Raw genomic sequence first — 20,546 nt, forward strand, 5'->3', positions numbered from 1 at the left:
CATATTTGTACCATCCTTAGTTACAAATACATTTTCCTTTCATGTTAAAAAATTAAATAAAATATCACCCTAGTTATAATGTGTACAATGGATTAGGGTATAATGTCCAAGAATGAATGTCATTAGTATGTTAAAATAGTAAAGACAAGAAAAGATGCTAAGTTGGGCCAGGTGGTGGCCTGGAAATGGAGGAAAGTAGGGGGATTCCAGGTAGATTGATCCCATAGGACCTGATGATTTCTAAAGCAAGCCAGCAGGGTATCAAAGCTGAATCTGACTTTAGTTATGAAGATTATAGTAAGCAGCACAACCATTGACTGATTTAAGAGGAAAAAGTCTATAGATTTAAGAGAGATCAAAGATAGAGACAAGTGGAGATGCCAAGTAGTAACCCGAGTAAAGCAGTCGGAGTTCTCAGGACAGATTCTAAACAGACCAGAATTCCTACTAATTTGGAAACTTCTAACAATAGATAGAGCTTGGGGGCATAAAAATATGGCATAATCTGAGAAGAGAGTATAAAGAATCGAAGAAGGGCCAGAACCAAACCATGAGGATGTCAGCTTTTAGGGGTCAGAGATTAGAGGAGGACTCAGCAATCTCTGGAGTAGCCGAAAAGAAAGCAGGAAAAAAACAAGAGAGTAGTTTTGTTGAAACTAGGTGAAGAGAGAGCCCAAATGAGTGATGGGCTGAAATTTGTTCATTAACTTGCCAATATAGTCTAAAGTCCTTAGGCTGATCTTAAAGTAACACACAGTCTGATATCTCCTTTTACTGAAGATTATTTATGAATATTTCCTTAAATAAAACTCAATTTCACTACACAATGCTATATTTCAATTATTTGTACCCATCTTTATCCCACTAGCTTTAGCAACAAAGAGATCCTTGGAGACATTAACGAGAATTCTTACCTGGAATCTGCTGCCTTCCATTTTGAAGTTCACATGATAGGGTCCTTCATTCTTAACTACTAAATTCTCAATCTTGTGCAGAAGCTCTGACACCTGAGTGGTCCGCTGATCCTCACCTGCCTTGTTATTGAAAGCGTAGTATCGGTGCCCACATCTTTGAACCAACTCCTTGAGAGACTTGTCATTATCAATGTAATCTTCCAGCAAGTCATCCCCCAAATCATCTTTCTGAGTGAAAACAATAATGGTGTACCTCCAGGCTTTAGGTCCAAACACATCTTGGATGCCCCTGACTGTTTCCTTGTCCTCCCTTGTATAATGGCCAATGCGAATTACCAGGAGCAGGACATGGAGAGTCGGAGCAGAGAGCTCCAAGCAGTGCTGGATGTTGTATTTCTTCTCTTCTGTGCAAAATTTTGAGGAGAAAAGGTCAGGGGTATCAATGACCACAACCTCCCTCTTGTTCAGGGACCCTTTCTCTCTCTGGCATGTTTTAGTCACGATCTGACCACAAGATTTGGACTTAAACACAGGTTTGCCCAGAATGGTGTTTCCTGTGGCACTTTTTCCTGAGCAGCTTTTCCCCAGGAGGAGTATACACAGATTGGACATACGGAAGTTTTGCCCCAACATGCTGGCCGGACGTAGGCTCCCACTGGTTCTGTTGGGACAAAAAGCAACACACAAAGTTAATAGGGCAACACTAAGAAACACATCCTTTTCTTAATCAAATTGTCTCCAAAGCATTTGACATACTAAAGTCCTAGACTCAGACTATACTAGAAAAAAAACTCTATTTCCTAGGATAGTTCTGTGCTGTCATCTCTGAAACAAACCCAGAGATCCCTCATAGGTCCTTATTTTTTTTTAACCATTAGGAAGCACAAAGAGTTAGTTATGTTAGAAAGCATAGTGAGCAGACAAGTTTCAAATTTTAAGGAAATTTCATACTTAATGCAAGAGCCCCCAGATTCATATGACAACTTTGACTTGATCTAAGCAAAGTAATAAACAGTAGCATCATAATTTCCAGGGACTTCAACACCCCAGTGACAGAGCTGGAAAGATCATTGAAGCAGAAAATTAGTGAGAAATAATGGACTTAAACAGGAACAAATGGATCTCATAGACATTTACAGAACATTCTACCCAAGAATTACTGACTATACTTTCTTCTCATCAGTACATGGAACGTTTTCCACAATCGATCACATCTTAGGCCACAACAGATGTCTCTGCAAAGTTTTAAAAATGAAAATCATACCACATATTTTCTTAGACCATAGTGCAATAAAACTAGAAATAAATTCCAAGAGAAAGACTCAAATCTATATGAAGTTATGGAAATTAAACAACCGGCTGCTGAACAATGATGGAATTAAGATGAAAACTAAAAGATTCCTCAAACTGATTGACAAAGGGGACACAAGCCACCAAAATTTATGGGATATGGAAAAAGTAGTCCTAAGGAAGAAATTTATAGTCTTAAATGTGTATATTAAAAAGACAGATCGCAAATTAACAACCTAAACTCACATCTCAAGGGACTAGAAAACAAAGAGCAAGCCAAGTCCAAAACCAGCAAAAGAAACAACAAAGCTCACAGCAGAACTAAACAAAAAAATATTACAAAGGAGAAACACAACAAATATTGTTTCTTTGAAAAGATAAACAAAATGGATAGACCTCTATATAGCTAGATTAACAAGAAATAGAAGAGAAAAAACTCAAATAAGCTCAATCAGAAATAAAAAAGGAGACATTACAATTGACACAATAGAAATACAAAATACTGCCCACGAATACTATGAAAATCTCTTTGCACATGAACTAGAAAATGTGGAGAAAATGGATAAATTCCTGGAAATGATCTCCCAAGCCTCAATCAGGAAGAAATAGAAATCCTGAACTGACCACTAATGAGCACCAAGAATTAAGCAGTAATTAAAAAAAAAAAAAAACTCCCAAAAACAACAAAAGAAGCCCAGACCAGATGCATTCACAGCCAAATTTTCTCATACCTACAAAGAAGAACCCTTCCTATAAAAATTATTCCATAACATCAATAGGAGGAGACAAGATGGCTGACTGAAGCTAGCTTTCCACAGAGGCTACCGTCCAGAAGGAGAGTTAAAGGACAAAAATTTAGCAAGTACCCTGGTGGATTTGAGCTGCACTAAGAGAGAAGGTTGACGAATGCACGTCAACACTGCTGAGGTGAGCTGCGACCACAAGGATACAAACAAAAGGTACAAAATCCATGACCAAGTGGACGGGAGTCCCCTCCTCCATGAGAACAGCTCGGAGTGCCCCACAAACAATCAGGCAGAGTTCAAAGATCCTCCCACTACTCTCCACAGGAGAGACCCTCTAATAACTGGACCTACCTCCCCTACTAGGGTGCCATGGCATTCTCCTGCCAGGCATAAGACTGTGTGGAACTGTATGTATTCTCTGCCTGCAACTCTGAGCTCCCAGCACTCCCCTCCACTCACACTGAGGTCTGGAGGCCAGTCCCCCAGGAGTTCAGAGTCTTGGGTGATTTCTCGAGGGGTGTGGATGGTGCCTGGACTGCAGCTGGTCGGCTTTGGCTCTGAGGCATGGGAGCGAGGAAAGGATGGTGGGCTGAGAGGGAACCGCACCAGAGCGGCAGTTCCCTGAGGCACAGTGAGGCAGCCGTCTTTTGGTGACAATACGGCCAGGCATAAAACTGTGTAAAACTGTATATATTTTCTACCTGCAACCCTGGGCTCCCAGCACTCCCCTCTGCTCTCACTCCGAGGTCTGGAGGCCTGTCCCCCAGGAGTCCAGACTCTTGGGTGATTTCTCAGGGGGTGTGGACAGTGCCTGGGTTGCAGCTGGTAAGTGCTGGCTCTGGGGCGTGGGAGCGAGGAGAGGACTGTTGGCTGAGAGGGAGCCGCACTGGAGAGGCAGTTCCCTGAGATGCGGTGTGGCAGCCGTCTTTTGGCAACAACACCACCAGGCATAAAACTCTGTGGAACTGTGTGTATTCTCTGCCTGCAACACTGGGCTCCCAGTGCTCCCCTCCGCTCTCACTCTGAGATCTGGAGGCCTGTCCCCCAGGAGTCCAGACTCTTGGGTGATTGATTGAGAAGTGTGGACAGTGCCGGGGCTCAGCCAGTCAGTGCAGACTCTGGGGTGCGGGAGCGGGGAGAGGATGGTTGGCTGGGAGGGAGCCACACCAGAGCAGTGGTTCCCTGAGGCATAAAACAGCAGCCATCTTTTGGCAGCAATACTGCTCACTACCGGATATTCTGAAGCCACACCCCCTGTCTCCCTGGGCAACCGGAGACAGTGCAGACTGAGACAATCGAATTGGACCTTTTGAACTGAGCCAATCGCCTGAGGACAAATCAGGTGGTGCCCTGGGTGCGCGGTTGTAGGAAGGTTAGATTTTCCTTCTCCGATTGTTGCCTGTGGTGGGTGGGGTGACTTAATTGCTCATATTTCTCCAAAGCTGAGACTTCAATCCAGAGTATCCGTTTCACTAGGGTTGAAAAAAAACCAGCTGAAAACAAAACAGAAACACTTAGTCCCACCACACCAGACAGGGCCCCAGTTTCTTAGGCCACAACACTGTACGGGCCCTCAACAACCCCCCAGGAAAAAAATGAAAGGGAGTAAAACAACCATGGGGTAGAACCAGCGGAAAAACTCTGGTAACACGAATAACCAGACTAGATCAACCCTCCCCCCCACCAAAAAAAAGATATGGCAGATGTAATTGAAGATCCCATTCATGAACAAATGGCTGAGATGTCAGAAATCGAATTCAGAATTTGGATTGCAGACAACATTAATAAACTGGAATTAGGAATTCAAGAAGAAATTCAAAAGTTGTCTCAAGAACTTAACAAATTTAAAGACAAAACCACCAAAGACTTAGACACACTGAAGTAAGAATTTGCAGCCCTCAAAGATCTGAAAAATACAGTAGAATCCCTCAGTAACAGAATGGAGCAAGCAGAAGAAAGGATTTCTGATATTGAAGACAAAGCCCTTGAACACTCCCAAATTCTCAAAGGAAGAGAAATGGAGAGCAAAATGGATCATTCTCTCAAGAGCTCTGGGATAATTTGAAGGCTAATATCCGACTCATTGGTGTCCCTGAAACTGATGAAGTTGCCTTGATACATACAGAGGCCATTCTCCATGAAATTATGAAAGAGAATTTTCCAGACATGCTTAGAGATTCTGAAATTCAGATAGCACACAGCTTCAGAACCCCAGCACGACTCAATTCCAATAAGATATCCCCCAGGCATATCATAATTAAATTCACTAAAGTTAATATGAAGGAGAAAATTCTCAAAACAGCCAGACGAAAGAAAGCCATTACCTACAAGGGAGGAATCTTTGAATGACTGCAGATCTCTCTACTGAAACTTTTCAAGCCAGAAGAGGGTGGTCATCGACTTTTAATCTCCTAAAGCAAAATAACTTTCAACCCCAGATCCTGTATCCAGCCAAACTGAGTTTCATTTATGATGGAGAAATTAAACACTTTAATGATATTCATATGTTGAAGAAATTTGCCATAACAAAACCAGCTTTTCAGAATATTCTCAGACCTATCCTCCATAATGACCAACCCAATCCTCCACCACAAAAATAAACTCACACAAAAATTTTTGATCAAACTCCAACTTCCACACTGGTGAAAGGATTAAAAATGTCCACTGAATTTTTGAAAAATTCGATACCCAAAATTTTACCAGACTTATCAATATTCTCCATTAATGTGAACAGCTTAAACTGTTCTCTAAAGAGGCATAAGTTAGCTGACTGGATTCAAAAACTCAGTCCAGATATTTGTTGCATACAAGAATTGCAGCTTAACTTAAAAGACAAATATAGACTCAGGGTGAAAGGATGGTCATCTATATTTCAGGCAAATGGTAATCAGAAAAAAGCAGGTGTTGCAATTTTATTTGCAGATACAATAGGCTTTAAACAAACAAAAGTCAGGAAGGATAAGAATGGTCACTTCATATTTGTTAAGGGTAAGACTCAATATGATGAGATTTCAATTATTAATATCTATGCACCCGACCAGAATGCACCTCAATTTATAAGAGGAACTCTAACAGACATGAGCAACTTGATTTCCTCCAGCTCCATAATAGTCAGTGATTTCAACACTCCTTTGGCAGTGTTGGATAGATCCTCCAACAAAAAGCTGAGCAAAGAAATCTTAGATTTAAACCTAACCATCCAACATTTTGATTTAGCAGACATCTACAGAACATTTCATCCCAACAAAACTGAATACACATACTTCTCATTAGCCCACAGAACATACTCCAAAATAGATCACATCCTGGGTCACAAGTCGAACCTCAGTAAATTTAAAGGAATAGAAATTATTCCATGCATCTTCTCGGACCACCATGGAATAAAAGTTGAGCTCAGTAACAACAGGAATCTGCAAACTCATACAAAAACATGGAAGTTAAATAACCTTATGCTGAATGATAGCTGGGTCAGAGATGAGATCAAGAAGGAAACTGCCAAATTTATGGAAAAAAATGACAATGAAGACACGAATTACTGGAACCTCTGGGATACTGTAAAGGCAGTCCTAAGAGGGAAATTTATAGCACTGCATGCCTTCCTCAAGAGAACAGAAAGAGAGGAGGTTAACAACTTAATGGGACATCTCAAGCAACTGGAAAAGGAAGAACATTCCAATCCCAAACCAAGTAGAAGAAAAGAAATAACCAAAATTAGAGCAGAATTAAATGAAATTGAAAACAAAAGAATAATACAACAGATCAATAAATTGAAAAGTTGGTTTTTTGAAAAGATCAATAAAATAGATAAACCATGGACAACCTAACCAGGAAAAAAGAGTAAAATCTTTAATCTCATCAATCAGAAACGACAAAGACAAAATAACAACAGACCCCACAGAAATTCAAAAAATCCTCAATGAATACTACAAGAAACTTTATTCCCAGAAATATGAAAATCTGAAGGAAATTGACCAATACTTGGAAGCACGTCAGCTTCCAAGACTTAGCCAGAATTAAGTGGAAATGTTGAACAGCCCCATATCAAGTTCTGAAATAGCATCAACCATACAAAACCTCCCCAAAAAGAAAAGCCTGGGACTAGATGGTTTCACATCAGAATTCTACCAAACCTTTAAAGACGAATTAGTACTTATATTACTCAACCTATTCCAAAGGGTAGAAAAAGAAGGAAGACTACCCAACATGTTCTATGAAGCAAACATCACCCTGATCCCTAAACCAGGAAAAGACCCAACAAGAAAAAGAAAATTATAGATCAATATCACTCACGAATATAGATGCAAAAATATTCAACAAGATCCTAACAAACAGAATCCAGTGACACATCAAACAAATTATACATCATGACCAAGTCGGTTTTATCCCAGGGACTCAAGGCTGGTTCAATAACAATAAATCTATAAGTATAAGTCAGCACATAAACAAATGAAAAAACAAAGACCATATGATTCTCTCAATCGATGCAGACAAAGCTTTTGATAATATCCAACATCCCTTCTTGATCAGAATATTGAAGAAAATTGGTATAGAAGGGACATTTCTTAAACTGATAGAGGCCATCTACAGAAAACCCACAGCCAAGATCATATTGAATGGAGTTAAATCAAAATCATTTCCACTCAGATCAGGAACCAGACAAGGCTGCCCATTGTCTCCATTGCTCTTTAACATTGTAATGGAAGTGTTAGCCACTGCAATTAGGGAAGAAAACGCGATCAAGGTTATCCATATAGGGTCAGAAGAGATCAAACTTTCACTCTTCGCAGATGATATGATTGTATATCTGGAAGACACTAGAGATTCTACTACAAAACTCTTAGAAGTGATCAAGGAATACAGCAGTGTCTCAGGTTACAAATTCAACATTCATAAATCGGTAGCCTTTATATATACCAACAATAGTCAAGTTGAAAAAACAGTTAAGGACTCTATTCCATTCACAGTAGTGCCAAAGAACATGAAATATTTGGGAGTTTATCTAACAAAAGACAGGAAAGATCTCTATAAAGAGAAATATGAAACGCCAAGAAAAAAAATAGGTGAAAATGTTAACAAATGGAAAAACATACCATGCTCAGGGCTGGGAAGAATCAACATTGTTAAAATGTCCATACTACCCAAAGCAATATATAATTTTAATGCAATCCTTATTAAAGATCCACTGTCATACTTTAAAGATATTGAAAAAATGATACTTCATTTTATATGAAGTCAGAAAAAATCTCGAATAGCCAAGACATTACTCAGAAATAAAAACAAAGCTGTAGGAGTCATGTTACCAGATCTCAGACTATACTACAAATCGATAGTGATCAAAACAGCATGGTACTGGCACAAAAACAGAGAAGTAGATATCTGGAACAGAATAGAGAACCAAGACATGAATCCAGGTACTTACCGTTATTTGATCTTTGACAAGCCAATTAAAAACATTCAGTGGGGAAAAGATTCCCTATTTAACAAATGGTGTTGGGTGAACTGGCTGGCAACCTGTAGAAGACTGAAACTGGACCCACACCTTTCACCATTAACTAAGATAGACTCTCATTGGATTGAAGATTTAAACTTAAGACATGAAAACTATGAAAATACTGGAAGAGAATGCAGGGAAAACCCTTAAAGAAATCGGTCTGGGCGAGTATTTTATGAGGAGGATCCCCAGGGCTATTGAAGCAGCTTCAAAAATACACTACTGGGACCTGATCAAACTAAAAAGCTTCTGCACAGCCAAGAACATAGTAAGTAAAGCAAGCAAACAGCCCTCTGAATGGGAGAAGATATTTGCAGGTTATGTGTCCAACAAAGGTTTAATACCCAGAATCCACAGAGAACTCAAATGTAAAAGCAAAAAAAGAACAAGAGATCCCATCACTGGCTGGGCAAGGGATCTGAGGAGAAACTTCTCTGAAGAAGACAGGCGCGCAGCCTACAGACATATGAAAAAATGCTCATCATCTTTAATCATCAGAGAAATGCAAATCAAAACTACTTTGAGATATCATCTAACTCCAGTAAGATTAGCCTATATCACAAAATCCCAAGACCAGAGAATGTTGGCGTGGATGTGGAGAAAAGGAAACACTTTTACACTGCTGGTTCGAATGAAAATTAATACATTCCTTTTTGAAAGAGGTATGGAGAACACTTAGAGATCTAAAATAGATTTGCCATTCAATCCTATAAATTCCTCTACTAGGCATATACCCAGAAGACCAAAAATCTCACCATAACAAAGATATTTGCACTACAATGTTTATTGCAGCCCTATTCATAATTGCTAAGTCATGGAAAAAACCCAAGAGCCCATCGATCCACGTGTGGATTAATAAATTGCGGTATATGTACACCATGGAATATTATGCAGCCTAAAAGAAAGATGGAGACTTTACCTCTTTCACGTTTACGTGGATGGAGCTGGAACATATTCTTCTTAGTAAAGTATCTCAAGAACGGAAGAAAAAGTATCCAATGTACTCAGTCCTACTATGAAACAAATTATGGCTTTCACATGAAAGCTATAACCCAGTTGCAACCTAAGAATAGAGGGAAGGGGGAAAGGGAGGGGAGGGAGGGGGAGGTGGGCAGAGGGAGGAGGATTGGTGGGATTACACCTGTGGTGCATCTTACAAGGGTATATGTGAAACTTAGTAAATGTGGAATGTAAATGTCTTAGCACAATAACTAAGAAAATGCCAGGAAGGCTATGTTAACCAGAGTGATGAAAATGTGTCAAACGGTCTATGAAACTAGTGTATGGTGCCCCATGATCACATTAATGTAGACAGCTATGATTTAATAAAAAAATTATTTCATAACATCAAGAAGGAGGGAACCCTCCCTGACTACTTCTATGAAGCCAGTGTCACCTTGATACCAAAGCCAGGAAAGGACACAAAAAAGGAATCTACAGATATCATACCAATATCCTTTATGAATACAGATGCAAAAGTCTGTATTCTAAAAAAAGCTAAATAACATACTTAAGAATATACCTAACCAATCCTCAACAAAATAATAGCAAGGCAAAATCAAAAGCCCATCAAAAAGATAACTCACCATGATCGAGTCAAAGAGATGCAATGTGGCTCAACATACACAAATCAATAAATATGAATCATCACATAAACAAAGCCAAAACAAAGATCGTATGGTCATCTCAATAGAAGCCAAAAAAGTATTTGATAAAATCCAGCACCCTTTCATGATATTAAAAATAAAAAAACCCTCAACCTCAACAAACTGGTAATAGAAGGAGCATACCTCAAAATTATAAAAACCATAGAAAACAAACCCACAGCCAACATCACATTGAATGGAGAAAAGTTGAAAGCATTTTCCCTAAGAACTGGAACAAGACAATGGTGCCCACTGTCATCACTTTTATTCAACATAGCCCAAGAAGCCCTAGCCAGAGCAATTAGGCACAAGATAGAAATAAAGGGCATCCAAATCAGGAAGGAGGTGGTTGAATTATCACTTTTCACTGACAATGTCATCTTGTATGTAGAAAATCACAAAGACTCCACCAAAACACCCCCAATAATTCATAAATGAAGTCTCACGTTAAAAAAATCAATATACACAAATCGGTAGTATTTCTATATACTTACAACAATCAAACTGAGAGTCAAATCAAAGACTCAATAGCATTCACAATAGCAACAACAACAAGAAAAATAACATGCTTAGGAATATACCTAACCAAGGAAGTGAAAGGTCTCTAAAAGGAAAACTATGAAACATTGATGAAAGAATTTTCAAACAACACAAATAAATGGAAAAACATCTCATGGTCATGAAATGATAGAAAGAACATGGTTAAAATGTCCATAAAAGATTTAAACGCAAGGCATAAAACCATATAAATTATAGAAGAAAATGTAGGGAATGCTCTTCTAGTCATTGACCTAGGCAAAGAATTTGTAATGAAGACCCCAAAAGCAAATACAGAAACAACACAAAGAAATAACTGGGACTTGGTTAAATTAAAAAGTTTCTGCACAGTGAAAGAAATAATAAACAGAGTAAACAGACAACCTACAAAATGGGATAAAATAGTCACAAACTATACATCCAACACAGAGCTAATATTTAGATTCTACAAAGAACTCAAACAAACCAGCAAGAAAAAAAAAACAACCTCATTAAAAAGTGAGCAAAAGGCTGGTGTGGTGGCTCACATCTATAATCCTAGGACTCTGGTGGGGGGGTGGGGGGGAGAAGGCAAGTGGATTACTTCAGCTCAGGAGTTTGAGACGAGCCTGAGCAAGAATAAGACCCTGTCTCTACCAAAAATAGAAAAACTAGCTGGGTGTTGTGGTGGGTCCCTGTAGTCCTAGTTATTTGGGAGGCTGAGGCAAAGAGTTTGAAATTGCTGTGAGCTATGACATCATGGCACTCTACCCAGGGTGACAGAAGGACACACTGGAAAGAAAAGGAAAAAAACAGAAGGAAGGAAGGAGGGGGGGGGGAGGAAAGGAAGGGAAGGGAAGAAAAAAATAAAAAGGCAAGAAGATAAAAAGTGGGTAAAAGACATGAACATAGAGACAGATGGGGAAAAAAATGAAGAAATTCTCAGTATCAATAATCAGCAGGGAAATGCAAATTAAAACCACAATGAGATATCATCTTACCCCCGTCATAATGGCCATTATTAGAAAGTAAAAAAACAATAGATGCTGGTCTGGATACAGAGAGAAAATAATGCTTGTACGTTGTAGTGACTGCAAATTAGTACAACCTCTATGGAAGACAGTATGGAGATTACTCAAAGAAATATATGTAGACTTACGATTTGCCTCAGCAATACCACTACAAAGCATCTACCCAAAGGAAAAGAAGTCATTTCATCCAAAAGACAACACTCCTTGTATGTTTATTGCAGCACAATTCACAATTGCAAAAATGTGAAATCAACCTAAGTGCCCATCAATTCATGAGTGAATTAAGAAAATGTGGTATATATACCATGGAGTACTTCTCAGCTAAAAAGGGGAATGGAATCTCTTTTGCAGCAATTTGGACAAAATTGGATAGAGGCCATTATCCAAAGAGAAGTATCTCAGGAATGTAAAAACAAACATCATTTTTTACTCTCTAATAATTGGAAGTTAATCAACGGGCACACATGGGCACAAAGAGATGTAAATGCCATTGGAAACCATGAAGGAGGGAGAGGGAAAGAGAAGTGTAAAAATGTACCTATCATGTACAATGAACATGATTCAGTTGAGGGGAACACTGAAAGCCCTGACTCAAGCACTATTAAAGGTATTCATATAATAAAAGCATTTGTACCCCCTTCATATTTTGAAATGTTTTTAAATGTAAAAAACAAGTGATAGTCAATTGTTAAAAATACAGACTTCTGGGACCCAACTTGGACATACTAAATCAAAACTTCAATGGAAGTAGGCTAGAAATCTGTACTTATTAAATGTCACAGAAATACTAATGATTATCCAAGTTTGGAGAATCCTATAAAATATGATAGAGCAGTACATCTAAAGCATACAGTCAAAACAAAAGGTACCAAGAAATGTATGCACATTTTAAGAAAGGACAAAACTGTATTAAAATTGTAATACTCGAGTCATGTTTTACTTCTGCAACTGCAAGATGTACAAGATACAATATTAGAGATAACAAATATTATTGGTGTATATTGAGTATTACAATTTTATTTTTTATTAACTCATAGCTGTGTACATTAATGCGATCATGGGGCACCATACACTGGTTTTATAGACCGTTTGACACATTTTCATCACACTGGTTAACATAGCCTTCCTGGCATTTTCTTGTTATTGTGTTAAGACATTTATTCTACATTTACTAAGTTTCACATGTACCCTTGTAAGATGCACCGCAGGTGTAATCCCACCAATCATCCTCCCTCCGCCCATCCTCCCCACTCCCTCCCCTCCCTCTGCCTCTTCCCCATATTCGTATGTTATAACTGGGTCATAGCTTTCATATGAAAGCCATAAATTAGTTTCATAGTAGGGCTGAATACATTGGCTACTTTACTAAGAAGAATATGTTCCAGCTCCATCCATGTAAACGTGAAAGAGGTAAAGTCTCCATCTTTCTTTAAGAGTGCATAATATTCCATGGTGTACATATACCACAATTTATTAATCCATTCATGGATTGATGGGCACTTGGGCTTTTTCCATGACTTAGCAATTATGAATTGGGCTGCAATAAACATTCTGGTGCAAATATCTTTGTTATAATGTGATTTTTGGTCTTCTGGGTATATACCTAGTAGAGGAATTATAGGATTGAATGGCAGATCTATTTCTAAATCTCTAAGTGTTCTCCAAACATCTTTTCAAAAGCAATGTATTAATTTGCATTCCGACCAGCAGTGTAGAAGTGTTCCCTTTTCTCCACAGCCACGCCAACATCTCTGGTCTTGGGATTTTGTGATATAGGCTAATCTTACTGGAGTTAGATGATAGCTCAAAGTAGTTTTGATTTGCATTTCTCTGATGGTTAAGGATGATGAGCATTTTTTTCATATGTATGTAGGCCATACACCTGTCTTCGTCAGAGAAGTTTCTCTTCAAGTCCCTTGCCCAGCCTGTGATGGGATCACTTGTTGTTTTCTTGCTTATATGTTTGAGTACTCTGTGGATTCTGGTTATTAAATTTTGTCAGAGAGATAACCTTCAAATATCTTCTCCCATTCTGAGGGCTGTCTGCTTGCTTTACTTACTGTATTCTTGGCTGTGCAGAAGATTTTTACTTTGATCAGATCCCAGTAGTGTATTTTTGAAGCTGCTTCAATTGCCCAGGGGGTTCTCCTCATAAAATACTCACCCAGACCAATTTCTTCAAGGATTTTCCCTGCACTCACTTCTAGTATTTTTACAGTTTCATGTCTTAAGTTTAAATCTTAAATCCAGTGAGAGTCTATCTTAGTTAATGGTGAAAGGTGTGGGTCCAGTTTCAGTCTTCTACAGGTTGCCAGCCAGTTCACGCAGCACCATTTGTTAAATAGGGAAGCTTTTCCCCACTGAATGTTTTTAATTGGCTTGTCAAAAATCAAATAAGAGTGAGTAGCTGGGTTAATCTCTTGGTTATCTATTCTGTTCCATACATCTATCTCTCTGTTTTTGTGCCAGTACCATGCTGTTTTGATCACTATCGATTTATAGTAAAGTCTGAGGTCTGGTAGCATGATTCCTCCTGCTTTGTTTTTTATTCTGAGTAATGTCTTGGCTATTCGAGGTTTTTTTCTGATTCCATATAAAACTAAGTATCATTTTTTCAAGATCTTTAAAGTATGACAGTGGAGCTTTAATAGGGATTGCAGTAAAATTTTATATTGCTTTGGGTAGTACGGACATTTTAACATCTTCCCAGTCATGAGCATGGTATGTTTATCCATTTGTTAACATTTTCAACTATTTCTTTCCTTAAAGTTTCATAGTTCTCTTTATAGAGCTCTTTCATGTCCTTTGTTAGATAAACTCCCAAATATTTCATCTTCTTTGGCACTACTGTGAATGGAATAGAGTCCTTAACTGTCTTTTCAGCTTGAGTATTGTTGGTATATATAAAGGCTACCAGTTTATGAATGTTGATTTTGTAGCCTGAGATCCTACTATATTCCTTAATCACTTCTAAGAGTGTTTTAGTAGAATCCCTGGTGTTTTCAAGATATACAATCATATCATCTGAAAAGAGCGAAAGTTTGATCTCTTCTAACCCTATATGGATACCCTTGATCACCTTTTCTTCCCTAATTGTGATGGCTAAAACTTCCAATACAGTGTTAAAGAGTAGTGGAGACAATGGGCAGCCTTGTCTGGTTGCTGATCTGAGTGGAAATGATTTCAATTTAACTGCATTTAATACGATATTGGCTGTGAGTTTGTTGTAGATGGCCTCTATCAGTTTAAGAAATGTCCCTTCTGTACCAATTTTCTTAAGTGTTCTGATCATGAAGGGATGCTAGATATTATCAAAAGCTTTTTCTGCATAAATTGAGAGAATCATATAGTCTTTGTTTTTTCATTTGTTTATGTGCTGAGTTATACTTATAGATTTACGGATATTGAACCAGCAATGAGACCTTGGGATAAAACCGACTTGGTCATGATGTATAATTTGTTTGATGTGTTGCTGGATTCTGTTTGTTAGGATCTTGTTGAATATTCTTACATCTATATTCATGAGTGATATTGGTCTATAATTTTCTTTTCTTGTTGGGTCTTTTCCTGGTTTGGGGATCAGGGTGATGTTTGCTTCATAGAATGTGTTGGGTAGTCTTCCTTCTTTTTCTATATTTTGGAACAGGTTGATTAATATAGGTACTAGTTCCCCTTTAAAGGTTTGGTAGAATTCTGACGTGAAGCCATCTGGTCCTGGGCTTTTCTTTTTAGGGTGATTTTGCATGGTTGATGCAATTTCAGAACTTGATATAGACCTATTCAACATTTCCACTTGATTCTGGCTAAGTCTTGGAAGGTGATGTGCTTCCAAGTATTTGTCAATTTCCTTAGATTTTCATATTTCTGAGAATAAAGTTTCTTGTAATATTAATTAAGGATTTTTTTAATTTCTGAGGAGTCTGTAGTTATTTCGTCTTTGTCATTTCTGATTGATGAAATTAGAGATTTTACTCTTTTTTTCCTGGTTAGGTTAGCCAAAGGTTTATCTATTTTATTGACCTTTTCAAAAAAACAACTTTTTGATTTATTAATCTGTTGTATAAGTCTTTATTTTTTCAATTTCATTTAAATCTGCTCTAATTTTGATTATTTCTTTTCTTCTACTGGGTTTGGGGTTGGAATGTTCTTCCTTTTCCAGTTGCTTGAGATGTCCCATTAAGTTGTTAACGTCCTCTCTTTCCGTTCTCTTGAGGAAGGCTTGCAGTGTTATAAATTTCCCTCTTAGTACTGCCTTTGCAGTATACCAAAGGTTCTGATAATTTGTGTCTTCATTGTCTTTGTGTTCCAAAAATTTGGCAATTTCTTTCTTAATCTCATCTATAACCCAGCTATCATTCAGCATAAGGTTATTTAACTTCCATGTTTTTGTATGAGTATGCAGATTCCTGTTGTTACTGAGTTCAACTTTTATTCCATGATGGTCCGAGATGATGCAAGGAATAATTTCTATTCCTTTAAATTTACTGAGATTAGACTTGTGACATAAGATGTGATCGATTTTGGAGTATGTTTCGTGGGCTGATGAGAAGTATTTTTATTCAGTTTTTGGGGGATGAAATGTTCTGTAGATGTCTGCTAAATCAAAATGTTGGATGGTTAAGTTTACATCTAAAATTTCTTTGCTCAGCTTCTTATTGGAGGATCTATCCAGCACTGCCAAAGGAGTGGTGAAATCTCTGACTATTATGGACCTGGAGGAAATCAAGTTGCTCATGTCTGTTACAGTTTCTCTTATAAATTAAGGTGCATTCTGGTTGGGTGCATAAATATTAATAATTGAAACCTCATCATATTGAGTATTACCCTTAACAAATATGAAGTGACCATTCTTACCCTTTCTTACTTTTGTTTGTTTAAAGCCTATTATGTCTGCAAATAGAATCAGAACACCTGCTTTTTTCTGATTACCATTTGCTTGAAATATGGACGACCATCCTTTCACCCTGAGTCTATATTTATCTTTTAAGGTAAGATGTGATTCTTGTATGCAGCAAATATCTGGAATGAGTTTTTGTATCCAGTCAGCTAACCTGTGCCTCTCTAGAGGACAGTTTAAGCCATTCATATTAATGGAGAATATTGATAAGTCTGGTAACATTTTGGGTATCGAGTTTTTTGAAAGTCCAGTGGACATTTTTAATCCTTTTATCACTGTGAAAGTTGGAGTTTGATCAAAAGTTTCTGAGTGAGTTTACTTTTGTGGTAGAGGATTGAGCTGGTCAATATGGAGGATAGGTCTGAGAATATCCTGAAGAGCTGGTTTGGTTTAGGTAAATTTCTTCAACATATGAATGTCATTAAAGTATTTAATTTCTCCATCATAAATGAAACTCAGTTTGGCTGGATACAGGATCTGGGGTTGAAAGTTATTCTGTTTTAGGAGATGAAATGTCAATGACCACCCTCTTCTGGCTTGAAAAGTTTCAGCAGAGAGATCTGCAGTCATTCTAATATTCTTTCCTTTGTAGGTAATGGATTTCTTACGTCTGGCTGCTTTCAGAATCTTCTCCTTCATATTAACTTTAGTGAAGTTAACTGTGATATACCTGGGGGATGTCTTATTCAGATTGAGTCTTACTGAGGTTCTGAAACTGTTTGGTATTTGAATTTCAGAATCTCTTGCCATGTCTGGAAAATTCTCTTTCATAATTTCATGGAGAAGGGCCTCTGTGCCTAGCAAGGCCACTTCATCACCTTCAGGGATACCAATGAGGCGGATATTAGCCTTCTTTGAATTATTCCAGAGCTCTCTGAGAGAATGATCCATTTTGCTCTCCATTTCTCTTCCTCTGAGAGTTTGGGAGCATTCAAAAACTTTGTCTTCAATGTCAGATATCCTTTCCTCTGCTTGCTCCACTTTGTTACTGAGGGATTCTACTGTATTTTTCAGGACTTTGAGGGCTGCAAATTCTTGCTTCGGTGTGTCAAAATCTTTGGTGATTTTGTCTTTAAATTCATTAAATTCTCAAGACAACTTTTGAATTTCTCCTCAAATTTCTAATTCCGACTTTTGAATTGCTCCTCGAATTTCTACTTCCAAAATTTCCTCCATTCTATTAATCTTGTTTGCAATCCAAATTCTGAATTCGATTTCTGACATCTCAGCCAGCTATTTATGAATGGGATCTTCAGTTATATCTGCCACGTTTCCTTGGGGCAGGGGTTGATATATGCTGGTTATTCTGTTACCAGAGTTTTTCTGCTGATTCTGCCCCATGATTATTTTACACTGTTTGACTTTTCCCCTAGAGCTTTGTTGTTACCCATACAGTGCTACAGCCTGAGATAATGGGAAGCTGTTTGGTGTGGTCGGGCTAAGTGGCTCTGTCTTGGTTTCAGCTCGTCTCTCCCCCACCCTAGGGAAACAGTTACTCTGGGTTGAAGTCTCAGCTGTAGAGAAATACCAGCAATTAAGTCACCCTGCCCCCCACAGGTAACAATTGGAAAAGGAAAATCAAACCTTCCTACAACCACACTCAGGATCAACCACTTGGATGATCTTCGGGCGATTGGCTCAGTTCAAAATGTCCTAATCAATTGTCTCTGTCAGCACCTGTCTGAAGTGGGAGAGTTTAAAAGGTCTCTGGCAACTAGATTGCAGGTGTCTGCTGACAACTCAAGTATGACTTCCTCTGGTGCTCTGTGAAGTCAGGTGGACCCACCCAGAAAACAGATTAGTCTGGGAAGGTTGATGCCTCCTTCCTCCACCTTGTACCTCTGTCACCCCCAGTCACTGATAACCCCGCAGGGCTGTGATGCAGTTGCCTCCAATGAGTAGATACTCCAGGGGTTTGCACCTGCCTGAATCACAAGGTTATCTATATCTGCACAGCCAGGCCACTGCTCTCTGCCTCTACCCAGCAGGGGGAGATGTGGCCTGACAACTTTGGGCACTTGATGGAGGCTGGAGGGTGTTCATTCAGTTCCAGCCTCGCCCCCGATTGATGTTACTGACAGCACAACTTTGTGGGAATTTATTTCTGTCCCTGCTAAATTCTCTTGCAGAAGAGAAGCTGTTTTGAGTTCCAAAAACCTGCACCTCAGGCCCTGCCTTTGCTCCTGCAGGTTTATATTTGCAGCACAGTTAGATGTCAGTTCTAGACTCCTGCCTTCCTTTGTCTATAAGCTGACAATCCCCTGGGGGCCGGGTGCATCTTAGGCTCAGTAAAGTGATCCTCTGGGTCAGCCCCACCCTGGGAGTCAGCCAGTACTGCGCATGTGTTTTCTAGTCTCCACGCTTTACCCAGGCCGGTACCACTTCACGCAAACCCTTTACTCACGGGACCTGTGTTTCCGTCCCAGATCTGTTCAGTGGTGGTTGCCATCTGAGAAGATGCCTGGCCCCCTCTGATTGCCCAGAGAGATAGGAGGTGTGACTTTGGAATATCAGGGGGTGAGCCCTATTGTTGCCAAAAACAGCTATTGCTCTGTGCCTTGGGGCACCGCCCCTTCAGCATGGTTCCCTCTCAGCTGACCATCCTCTCCCCACTCCCATGCCACAGAGTCAGCACTGACCAGCTGCAGTCCAGGCCCTGTCCACACCCCTCGAGAAACCAACCAAGCATCTGGACTCCTGGGGGACAGGCCTCCAGACCTCAGAGTGAGAGTGGAGGGGAGTGCAGGGAGCTCAGAATTGTAGGTAGAGAATATATACAATTTTACACAGTTTTATGCCTGGCAGGAGAATGCTGTGGCACCCTAATAGGCAAAGTAGGTCCAGTTTTTAGAGGGTCTCTCCCATGCAGTGTAGTGGGAGGAACTTTGAACTCTGCTCATTTGTTTGTGGGGCACTCCAAGCCGTTCTCATTGGGGAGTGGACGCCTGTTTGCTTGGTGATTGATTTTGTACCTTTTGTTTGTATCCTTGGGGTCGCAGCTCACCTCAGCAGGGTTGATGTGCGTTCTTCAACCTTCTCTCTTGGGGAAGCTCTAAACCACCAGGTTACTTGCTAAATTTCTGTCCTTTAACTCTCCTTCTGGATGGGAGCCTCTGTGGAAAGCTGGCTTCAGTCAGCCATCTTGTCTCCACCACAGAGTATTACAATTTTAATACAATTTTTCCTTTCTTAAAATGTGTATTCATTTTTGGCACCCACTGTATAATGCATGGTATACATGATACTCTGAAAATAATATCACAGGAGACAAACTAGAAAGCATTGGTTTACAGGACTCATGATCAACATGAGTAATGATGACACTAACAGAGAAGTGCAGAGTGGTGGGTTGGGCCATGGACTCAGAAGCATAGTACCCCATGGATGGCCAGCCACAGCATCCACAGTAAAGTTGTAAAATGTTCCATAATACATTACACCCTTGTCTAGCCTTTCTCCCTGCTGATGACCCAGTTTGTGGATATCAGTCAAGCTCTTTCCCTAGGCACCTTGTCATCACCCAATGGGATCATGAACAAAGTCACCATGGTGGCACAGAAGGAGATTACACAGGGGCCCTGCAACACGGTCTTCCACTCACTAAGGCTGACCTGATCATGACCACCACTGAGTACTCAATCTGCTAGCAGCAGAGACCAGGGCTGAGGTCCCTGTATGGCACCATTCCCCAGAGTGATCAGACAACTACCTGGTGGCAGGTTGATAACACTGAACCACTTCAATCATGGGGAAGAAAGCAGTGTTTTGTATAAATCTCTGAATATAGATTTGTATTCCTACATGTAGTGTTTCTCGCAAAAGTACAATCTATGGACTGACAGAATGCCTTGTCCACTGTCATAGTTTCCATACAGCATTACTTCTGACCAAGGAACTCACCTAACAACAGAAGAAGAGTGGCAAGGACCCTCACTCATGGAATTCACTGGTCTTACCATAGTCCCCACCATTGTGGGTCAGCTGGCTTAATAGAATAGTAGAATCACCTTTTGAA

General features: G+C 39.4%; 1 protein-coding gene across 1 annotated transcript in view; it reads right to left on the bottom strand.

The window, feature by feature from the left end:
- Positions 1–20,546, bottom strand: part of GIMAP8 (GTPase, IMAP family member 8) — a 41,393-nt gene that overhangs the window by 14,785 nt on the left and 6,062 nt on the right. The window contains exon 2 of the mRNA XM_053609170.1: positions 915–1,575. Coding sequence (XP_053465145.1) covers positions 915–1,575 — 661 coding nt within the window. The remainder of the gene's footprint in view (positions 1–914; positions 1,576–20,546) is intronic.

This window comes from Nycticebus coucang, chromosome 11 (assembly GCF_027406575.1).
Source record: "Nycticebus coucang isolate mNycCou1 chromosome 11, mNycCou1.pri, whole genome shotgun sequence".
Taxonomy (NCBI): domain Eukaryota; kingdom Metazoa; phylum Chordata; class Mammalia; order Primates; family Lorisidae; genus Nycticebus; species Nycticebus coucang.